The sequence below is a fragment of the Lepidochelys kempii genome, chromosome 6 (assembly GCF_965140285.1).
Source record: "Lepidochelys kempii isolate rLepKem1 chromosome 6, rLepKem1.hap1, whole genome shotgun sequence".
NCBI classification, from domain to species: Eukaryota; Metazoa; Chordata; order Testudines; family Cheloniidae; genus Lepidochelys; species Lepidochelys kempii.
In genome coordinates, this window is record NC_136385.1 from 119,807,258 (window position 1) to 119,818,313 (window position 11,056).

The 11,056-nt window shown below is 42.8% G+C and overlaps 1 protein-coding gene across 1 annotated transcript in view; it reads left to right on the forward strand.

Annotated features, from left to right (window-relative positions):
• The window catches only part of KCNH5 (potassium voltage-gated channel subfamily H member 5), a 235,511-nt gene extending 229,728 nt beyond the window's left edge, over nt 1-5,783 (forward strand). Inside the window, exon 11 of the mRNA XM_073350736.1 lies at nt 4,839-5,783. Coding sequence (XP_073206837.1) covers nt 4,839-5,783 — 945 coding nt within the window. The remainder of the gene's footprint in view (nt 1-4,838) is intronic.
• The last annotated feature ends 5,273 nt before the right edge of the window (nt 5,784-11,056 follow it).

The following is an 11,056-nucleotide window of genomic DNA, read 5'->3' on the forward strand; positions in this document are numbered from 1 at the left end:
TTTTACTGACCATAGAAAGTGCAAGGAGCTCCCCTTATCTCTCCCCCAATGTTGGCCAGAATCTTGATGAGCGAAGCCTTGTTCCCAGCTGGTGCTGGTGTGAGTTCTAGATCCCTGAAAGGGACTGGGCGAAGGCGGGTCTATGGACTGTGCCTCCTTTGTTGGGTGGAGGCAGAATGGACAGCTCAGTGAGTGTCCAAGAGTGGTTACTGCTCTGGAGTGTGGAGCTTTGTGGGTATTCTGTCTGACTTATCCAGAATTCCCTCCTAGGAGCTCCAGCCACTACCTCTTCCTCCTACTATTAGAGCCCTGCTCAGAATCTTGTCCTGGATGAGCAAGTTATCAGTATTTCCTTCCTCAGTACGATTAAAATCTGATGAAAATTGTGTGCATAATCATCACTTTATTCCCAGTTACAGCAGTCACATTTCCACTAGGACAAAGTGATCCAGTCTGGGGAATCTGTTTATCTGTCTGTCGAGCCTCACAACACCCCTGTGGGGTAAGGAAGTACTATTTATTATCCCCATTTTTCAGATGAGGAACTGAGGCACTGAGAGACTAATCAATGGGAATTAGGTGCCCAAATACTTTTAACAATCTGGCCCTAAGTGACTTGCCCTAGGTCACACAGGAAGTTTGGGGCTGGGAATTGAGCTTAGGTCTCCTGAGTCCTGAGCTAGCAACCAAAGCCCTGGACCATCTTTCCCCTAAAGACCTGAAAGCTAATAAAGATGGCATACTGAAGTCTGCCACACACCCAAACATTAGCTGAATTGCTTTGTCACTCATATGTCACATGTCATACCTTACCAGGCTGGAGCAGCTCATCTCTGGAGCACGAATAACTTTGGTTCACCAAACATTGTACTAACTAGGGGTTCAGAGACTGTGGTGAAGGTCACCTAGAAAGACAGAACCCAAACCCACGTGTCTCAGTGTTGCCCATATCTAATATCCACGTGGATAAGCTGTTCTTGAAAGATGCCTCCCATATATTAAGTAGAGAAGAGCATTAATTTTCTGGAGCTTTGAAGGGTCCACTTGGGGAGGGTAAGGTATGGACTCCGTTAAATCAGGTAGTTGGTCTTTTGGGTGTTGAATTCATGTTGAATCCTGTTCTGTGTTTAAAGTTAACCACTGGCCAGATTCCTTTTGTACTTGGGAGATAAAAAGGAGAATTAAAAAAATCTGAGTAGAATGAGAACAGGGTGTGTTTAGTGTTGGGTGAATTGTGAGTGTTTGGTCCTGCGGGGAGGAAGAGAAATCAATCTCAGTTAAAAACAGGACCATGGTCAATATTGTTTGTGTTCTGTTAGTAATGGGTGATGAAGAGAAAGACGTCACTTTCCTCTGATTCATTCTTGTCACTAATCTACCTTTGCAGCTGCATAGGGGAAGTTTTAACAGTCCGTTCCTATGACTCCAGGTTGTCCCTGTGCAGTAATACCCAGTAGAAGCTGCACCCTGTAATGCCCTGCGTGTAGAGTGAGCCCTGAAAACTCGTGCCTTTGGCAGGAATGGGAGAGCCCTTCCTTGTGTAGCTGTGCCAGGGCTCCTGCAGTAGCAGTCCTTGGGAACTTGGGGGTTGCTCACGACTGCAGAGCAAGATGCTGAAAAGGATCAGAGAAGGACAGGATGGAAAGATGGGGTTGTGATTTCAATTTGCCCTTGCACAAACCACACAGCAGGGCTAGCTGTGGATGAGCAGCTTGCTCATCTTCCATGTTCACAGAGAAGCTCTTCTGGAATTGTTGTTATAGATATTGGTAATACAGGGTACCAGCGAACACTGATTTCATGGTATATTCCTTTATTAAATCCAAAGGCCAAATGATATGTATGCAATTTCTCTTAACACATCTAAACCTCTAAGTAATAAGCAATTAATACAGCCATACAGTAACAAACATTCCTAAGTGTTTGATCAAGAGACTTTTGAAAAGATCCATCCTTGGGGCAACCCACTTATCCTGGCTGGTTCCAGTATGATCAGGTAGGATGTGATAACTATCTTTAGCAAGCCTGACTCTCTTATACAGTATAATAAACAAGTGATGTTATATTGACAATTATTATTTGAGGTGAAAGCCAGGTTTTGGTCAGTTCAGGTTTGCCCCCTTTCTTGGCCTTTTCTTGGCCTTGGCTAAAACAAGATATGGCTGTTGGTCCTCTTCCTTTTAGATTATTTTAAAGGTATGGATGGCTACACCTGGTATTTTATCGTCTCACATAGGCCCAAATTTGAAAATAAGACTGGCCTGTTAGAGGTTACTATAAGCTTATTACACCACAACACAACTTTCCTTTGTCTATTAAAACCAGTTTAGAAGCCCTTCTTTTTTTTATCAGGCATATTTTAAGCTTAGCATCCTCTCCAGACCTGTCTTGCTTGCTGTTACATTTTATTTACATTTTTGAATCTATTTTTTCGCAAGGACTTATTACACTTGCTTAGCTGCCTACATTTGTACACAAGTTAATAAGCTGATATATTTTCTTACCCAAGCTAAACTAACCTTAACCCTTTTTATTCTAAAACCTTCCTACAAGCCCAGAGAGGGACTGTGTCTGCACAAGACATAGTCTCTACAGTCCTCCTCCTGGGACCTGCCCATAAACAAAGCCATGGCATAACTGTTACAGTCTAGCAGTCTACAGTCTAGAAGTTTACAGTCTAGCAGGGATGAGGAAGGAAACCTTTGACATCTTTGTGAACCACCCATGTGAATACCTTACCAGTCAACCACTGGGCTTGGTACACCAGCTGTGCATGTTCAATGTTCTGTGGTCAGAGAGATATGCATATGCTCTGCCTAAGTAGAAGGTCTCCCGTGGAAAAAATAACAAACCTCTGTATCTTCATTTAGAGACTGTGGCTTCAATTAAATGTAATTAATTCCCTCTTTAATCAAAGGCACCTTCTATTAAATGTATTTTCTGTCCTCTGTGGCTTGCATGATACAGGTGTTACTATTGCAAGAGGGCAGGCGCTAATCAAGGGCAGCTTCTAAATGAAGATATGAATGTATTGCATCTAGATCAGATGAGTCAGATGAAAGCCTCTTCCAGGAGTCCATGCCTTTTAAACTGGGCTTATAATAAACGTGTTAACTTTCTACATTATTATAAGCAGCTGCATCTTCTAGTGGCCCACAAGAATATATTTACTGTATTTGAAAGGTTTCTGTGAGGAAGCCGTGGGAGCTTTGATGTCCGTGTTGATTTCAGATTATCTCAGTGAGCTAAATTCCTCCCTACTGTAACTCCATTCAAGCCAATGCAATTAAGAAGGTTTCATTTTATGTGAGGCTTGAAAAGAAATATGTGTTTGCATATACAGACAGCTCTTGGAAGTATATATTTTTAAAATATTTAATTACGGACACGTATTACTATGATTTATTATTATGGCCACTGGCGGTGTTGTAATCACTCCCTATCATGCCGCCTTGTTTCACTGTTTTCTTGTATTCTTGTAGTCTCTCTGTCTGTATCCATCTGTCTCGTCTTATGCTTAGATTGCAAGCTCTTTGGGAGCATTGACTGTCTTCTAGTTCTGTGTTTGTACAGCACCCAGCACACTAGTGCCCTGGTCCATGATACTCAATACAAATAATATATTGTCATAAACATAAAAGACTGAGTTTTACTTTGTGAAAAAGTGGAATCAACTGTGCACCCAAAATCTGTTTTAAAGTGGACGTGCTGAGACATTTGATTGACGCGTGGGCCTCACTAATCATTCACACCACAGACTATGGTGCAAGGGAGTTTTCCTGTCCTGCCTTGCAATCGCTTATTCCAAAAAAAAGAAAGAAACCCAAACTAGCAAAATGGGACTGAGACATTTTAACAAAAAGCACTGGGCTCTGATCAGTCTCACCCTTTGGAATGTTTTGTTTAGCAGGCTGGTTTGTAACATTACCCTGGCTTGTTCAGTTCAATGCCTTTAAGGGCACATGCCTCTCAATCACCTTGCATAAGCAAATGCAATAAATTTCATCCATCTCATCCTTCACGCCCGTTCTGGCATTCTGTGACTAAATCTGCTTTAGATGTGCCCCGTTTTGTGTCTATGACTCTCTTTCTGTGACTAGGTCTGTTCCTTGATTGCTACTGATTCACAACAGTTCTCCTGACCTCACTCATGACATCCTTGATTCTTTCTTAGCTTAGGCCACCTTCATTTGCCTCCCACTTTCTCCTGCGATTACCCACTACCAGCCTATCCACATTCTAGTTCTTATGCAGCTTCTGTTTAGCTCTGTTTACAGAAATCCTGTTTTCTCCTAACATACCACATAAAGACCAGTTAATCGGGTCATTGTATGGTTTAGTTCCAAACCAATTCCTGAGCTTGAGCCTTGGGCTCATTCTCCCAGAGAAGCTTGTGGTATGATCAGTGCTTAATTTTTGCCGGGACTTGCCACCTCAGTTATGAAAGTAAAAATATTGCTGGAGCTCTGGCACCTACTTGCTTGAGCCCTGGCACCTCTATCATTACAAATTATGCACCAGGTATGATATTGTAATAAACTGCATTACATTAGTCTTTAAAAACTCTCACTTTTGAATTACTTGACACATCCAAACTGAGGAATTGTCATCTGTGTAACCCTATATTCCTGTCTCTTTTACCCTCATTATCCCATGCTTCTTCCCTTATTGGTTTGTTTTGATACACCCTCTTGTCTTAAATTAAACCGGAAGCTGTTCAGGGCATGGACTTTTCTGATCAGCACTGTGTTGTTTCTACATCTTCGAATTACATTAGCCATAGTTTGGTGTTCAAAATCCATTGTCTTCTCACCGTGTTTTGGGTTTATCCCTCACAGATCATTTTCCGAAAAATCAGCGATGTCAAGAAGGAAGAAGAGGAGCGCCTGCGCCAGAAGAATGAAGTGACCCTGAGCATCCCTGTGGACCACCCCGTGAGAAAGCTCTTTCAGAAGTTCAAGCAGCAGAAGGAGATGCGGAATCAAGGCACAACACACATCGACCCAGAGAGGAACCAGCTTCAAGTGGAGAGCCGTACCATGCAGAATGGGGCCTCCATCACTGGCACAAGTGTGGTCACTGTGTCTCAGATCACACCCATTCAAACATCCCTGGCTTATGTGAAAACCAGTGACACAATCAAGCAGAACAACAGGGACACAATGGAACTTAAGCCAAATGGCAACCCTGAAAAATGTCTCAAAGTTAACAGTCCCATCAGGATGAAGAATGGGAATGGGAAAGGGTGGCTTCGACTTAAGAACAATATGGGAGCCCCAGAGGAGAAAAAGGAAGACTGGAATAATGTCACAAAGGCTGAGTCAATGGGGCTATTGTCCGACGACCCCAAGTGCAATGACTCAGAGAACAGTGTAACTAAAAATCCACTGAGGAAAACAGACTCTTGTGACAGTGGAATAACAAAAAGTGACCTTCGTTTGGATAAAGCTGGTGAGACTCGCAGCCCCCTGGAACACAGCCCTATCCAAGCTGATGCAAAACACCCATTTTATCCCATTCCTGAGCAGGCCTTACAAACCACACTACAGGAAGTCAAACACGAACTCAAAGAGGATATCCAGTTGCTAAGCAGCAGGATGACTGCCCTTGAGAAACAGGTGGCAGAGATTTTAAAAATATTGTCTGAAAAGAACGTGTCCCAGACCTCTTCCCCCAAGTCCCATTTATCACCCGAGTTGCCCCCCCAAATACCTTGTCAAGATATTTTTAGTGTTTCAAGGCCTGCATCACCTGAATCAGAAAAAGATGAAATCCACTTTTAACATATACCTATGTGTATATATGTATACAGTATATATGTAATTGTGTATATATGCCTGTATACATATATATATGTGTGTGTGTGTATACAGTAAATATATATACATATATATTTTCACTTGCATCCAATATGACTTGAACACAACAAGGATTTTGATATGTAAATATTGCATGTCCAGCTGGATTCTGGCCTGCCAAAGAAAACAATTATTAACGTAGATATTGCTTGTATAATATGCAGTTGACTGCATGCACACTTTACATTTATTTATAATCTCTATTATGTAATAAAAGGATTACTTTTGTTTAACAAAGGCAATGTTACTATTTAAAGAATCAGGGTCCAACCTGCCAATATTGCCATGACAGTTTTAATCTCGGGCTGGGTGAATTGAGCATTTCTTTCCTCACTGTCCTCTCTGCTGAGTTAAACGGTAGATTAACATGAGGCCGAAGACATGCTCAGTCTTCTATTAGAATCACTTCCTGGTATCGTTCCATTGTGTTATAATGTATATCTAGTGATAGATTTGTGTTTCCTACAAAGGAAGTGGAGGAGTCAGCTGAATTTAAAGGGACAGTAGGTGACAGTCTAAAATGTTGGAAATTATCACTGGGGGTGTTCTGCATGCAAATGCATTTTATCTCAGCTGCCCTCCTCCTCTCAACATTATACATAAGAAACAATAATAATGAAAGATTATGTACAAAATAGCAAAACAAAACATCTCACACACACGCCCTGTATTTCTTTTTGCGTGTGGGAGGGCAGAAACTATTACTTGAAAGCCTCCTGTCAGAATAACGTTATGTCGATTTTTGTACCAGTATTTGGCTACAGTGTCTGAGTCTGTCAGGGTATGTGTACACTGCAGTTAGACACCTGTGGCTGGCCCATGCCAGCTGACTAGGGCTCACAGAATGCAGGCTAAGAGGCTGTTTAATTGCAGTGTAGACCTTTAGGTTTGGGCTGCAGCCCAAGTTCTGAGACCTCCCACCTTGCAGGGTCCTAAAGCCCAAGCTCCAGTCAGAGCCCAGACATCTACACTGCAGTTAAACAGCCCCTTAGCCCAAGCCCCACAAGCCAGAGTCAGCTGGCCCAGGTCAGCCACGGGTGTCTAACTGCAGTGTAGACACAACCTCAATGTCTTTATTAGAAACTCAGTTTTTTCAAGGGTTGATGGCAGCTTCCAAAAAATTGCTCCTGGCTGAGACATCACACAAAAGGTCTCAGTGAGAGAGAGGGAAATCTAGGCTCAACTCATTGGGAGGTTGTAACAAGTGGTGTCCAAAGCCTGATGTTAAATGGTTGTGTTAATTCTTCCTCCTTTTTAAAACGATGTTTGTAACTCTAAAATTGCCAGTGGCGGGGATGGTGGGAGAGAGAGATCAGGCTGTATATTCACTAAGGGAGACATTCACTTCACCCACATTGAGCCAGGGTAATATGACTGTGGGAGGAAGAGGCGTGGGAAAGCTGGGGAGAGGAAATCCAACCCCATCTGAGGACTGGGTGCCTGATACAAATGCTGTTGAACTTAACCTTGACTTCAGTGGACTTTGGACCAGGCTGAAGCTGCAGGACTGCAGCCCCTGCATGCCAGTTGTACATTTGATCCTATAACCCCTTACCATAGCCCATCAGCGCCCTCCATGCGGCTGGTGAGCAACACACCGAGAGCCCACATGCCGTTTGTGCGATTGCTTAGCATACAGCGTCACAGTCATGCATTGCCAGTGCGTGGCATTAGTGAGGAAGGGTGCTTACGCCGGCACTGTCTGCCATGGGTGAACTTTACTCAGCTCGCTACAGGAGTTTGAAAAGATGGATCTCCCACACGAGCAAGACTTTAAAATCTACTTGGGCCTGATCCACTGCTGTCCGAAATTGACACAGGTCCATTGACTGTAACGGAGCCACACCAATTTACACCAGCTGCGGATCAGGGCAAATGCTGCTTGTGAGGGTGCTTTTTTCAACAACAGTGCCCACAGGGGTTTTAGACCATGCTAGGCTGACCCAATGGACCATACTGACTCCAACGGAGGAGTTCAGTAACACGCTTTATGGCCTCCTGTGTCATAATCCCACTTTCTAAAAAGTGCCTATAGCAAATACAAATTTGCACAAAAAGCTTTTACAATCAGTCCGGTAAAATACATCAGTTTCCATAATTAGTACGCATCCTCACCAGTTAGACGATCAGAGCCATTGCTTTTTATCAGGTAACTAAAAAACAAACAAACCCAAAACAGTTCCCCTGTGCAAACGGAATCATTTATAGCAGTGGAAGTTACAAACTTTCATCCCAGGGTGAACATGCCTCTTAATATCAAATTGAAATACGTAATTCCACAAAAGACCAGAACAAAGCCAAAGACGTCATTGCGGCTGTTGTGTCAATTCTCACAGGCTTTTAGGACACAATTTTCTTTCTTTTCTTTTTTCCCCTCAAGCCCCCTCCTTCAGGAAATTCACAAGGTGTGTTGATGGGGGAGGGCGAGATGCCACTTCAACAACAATTGTGGACAATTATTTTCAAAGCCTGGTGCCTACGCAGCCCGCTCACTCTGCTCCGTCACATACTTCCTTTTTGTGGCTGCATTTTTGCATCTGCTGTTCTACTGCAGGTACAAATGAGGTAGCTGGAGATACATGGGGCAACCACAGTTCATTTTGGGGATACAAGTTGCACTTGGAGAAAGGGAGGCCAGACTTAGGGATTTAAGCCCTTATGTGTCCACAGAGGTGTGGGGGCTACATATGCAGCATGCGTTTTGTGGATACATCTTAAGTGGTAAGTTTACAGGTTTAAGTGTGTGACTTTAATCTCTGGTTAAAGCCTATACACAACAATTAATTTTCCTGGATCTCTCTCCAATGTTCCTAGCTGCTGCACATGTTACAGGACTGTGGTTGGTAGTAGCAAACTTGCCAGGTGTTATATTCTCCGCATCTCCCCTCTCCTCCATTGCAGTGGAACCAATGTGGGGGAGAGGGATAGCTCAGTGGTTTGAGCATTGGCCTGCTAAACCCAGGGTTGTGAGTTCAATCCTTGAGGGGGCCATTTAGGGAACTGGGGCAAAAATTGGGGATTGGTCCTGCTTTGAGCAGGGGGTTGGACTAGATGACCTCCCGAGGTCCCTTCCAACCCTGATATTCTATGATTCTATGGTTTTGCTGCACGGCCTGAATGGCAATTCTGGGAGCCAGGGCAAAATTTCGGCAGCCCCCTGCATGTTGTGGTGCACAACTCAGCTGTGGCTCCCTGCACTTCAGCACAGAGGATGAGGTTGGGAGAGGAATGCCCCAGGGGTAGATCCAGGTGAGCTGTGACTATGCCAATCGCTGGCCACTTCCACTGTGTGGGAAGGCACCCCCATGGGTGTAGCGCCTATTTGCCTAGAAAAGAGGATTCTTGCCCTTTCATCCCCCCTGAACCTCCCAGTGAATAGCCTAATTATTCAGACTGTACAGGGGACAGGACTTTGACCCATGTGCACATAACTCCCGTTCCATATTAACAGGAAGTTACATGAATGAAACAGGAGGGGAATATGCCTCTGTGTTATTCTGCAGGGTATAACAGGATGTGTTAGGAAGCTTTAGCCTTAACTGTGAATTTCTTTGCCTTTGTGGGGGATTTAGTTCTTTCTCTGTAACTAACGTTAACCAGAACTGCATGGCATGTAAGAGGATTTTTTTTACACTCTTTAAATTAGGTGTAACTTCATGCGGCTTTACAGTGAGAGAACATGTAACTAAACTAAACTGACCTTGAAAAATTTTTGAGATAACTGTATCAATTACAGTTCAGGTACAACTATACTGGTTAAAAATGCATACTGGCTAAAAGCTATGCATACTATAAACTAGTAAGTTCATGGAACATACAAGGTTTTTCCAGGTTCAGTGTCAATTCTTGTCCCTGTGCTGCTCTTACTCTGATATTCATGGGTGCCGGAACTAGGGGCTGGCTTGAAGTGGTTTCCATCATATACAGGGTTTACAATGGGTCAATGGTTCTTAGCACCCCCACAATAAAAATTGCTCCGGCACCCCGATGGTACTCCTATATCATCACAAAGATCCACTGAATCCATTCATATCCTGTATGAGGCAATGCATACAGAGCCAAATTTTCAACGGGATTGCAGTGGCTATTCGTACAATAACTGGGGCATGCAAATTGGATACTCCAGTCTCCATTTGCAGCTCAAAGGTGTGTTTGCAGGCACATTTTGCAGGCGCAGCCTTTGTGGTTACCATCTGGAAAATTTGGCCCATGCATTTTTGACTATAAATGAACAATGCATTACATGTTGTTTCATGAAGTAGCTACCGAAAGGGTCATTTATCTTGTTTTCCAGTCCCCTTGTTCCTTTGTTTGCATGATGTGGCTGATGGTGATGTTGAATGAGGTATACTCTTTTCATTAAGGAAGCATGAGTTTCATGAACCCTGTAAATATCACTCTAATTTTCCAAGCAGAGCAATACAGTGATCTAATGATCCAAATCAAACTTGATTTGAAGTGAAACCTACTTTAACAAACAAACAAAAAATCCTCTGATGCCTGAATCAGCACTCTAGTAGACATATCGGGAGCATTCAGTTGCATGCGTTAAGATTATTTCTGAGATATGTGTAAAAATACAAATGCTCCTGCTGCATAATCGTAAGAGCGATAATTCTTAGTACTTATGTAGCGCTTTATGTGTTCAAAGCGCTTTACAAACACATAAGTGGATTTTATTTTCTGGACAAGACACCTGTCAGGAAAAAGTGTATATATTCACTTTCCAACACAAATGAAACACCTTTAATAATAATTTTGCATAATATTATAGACATAATTTGAGCAAAACTGTAGAATTACATCAAGCTCAAAAACTCTGAGTAATTAAACCATGGAAGCTTAAGTAGCTAAATATTGCCTGACTGTTCTAATTTCTGATTTGTGAAAGTTTTCTTTCTTCAGAGAGGGCTGGGGATTAGGGTATAACTGATTTACTTGTGTGGCAAAAATATGCTTTTGCTGTGTTTTCTTCCTGTTAGCACAGCAAAGCCAACACAGCTATAAGAGTTGGCTCTTATTCTCATTGAAGTCAATGGCAAATCTCCCTTTGGCATAAATGAGAAAGGATCATCTCCTGAATGAGCATGTTGGAGCGAAATTCCGATTATAGATCCAAATTCATCCCTCAGTTCCAACTTCATTGAAAGCAACGGGTCTGAACTGTAGGTTGATTTTGGCCTACAAAAGTCTTTACT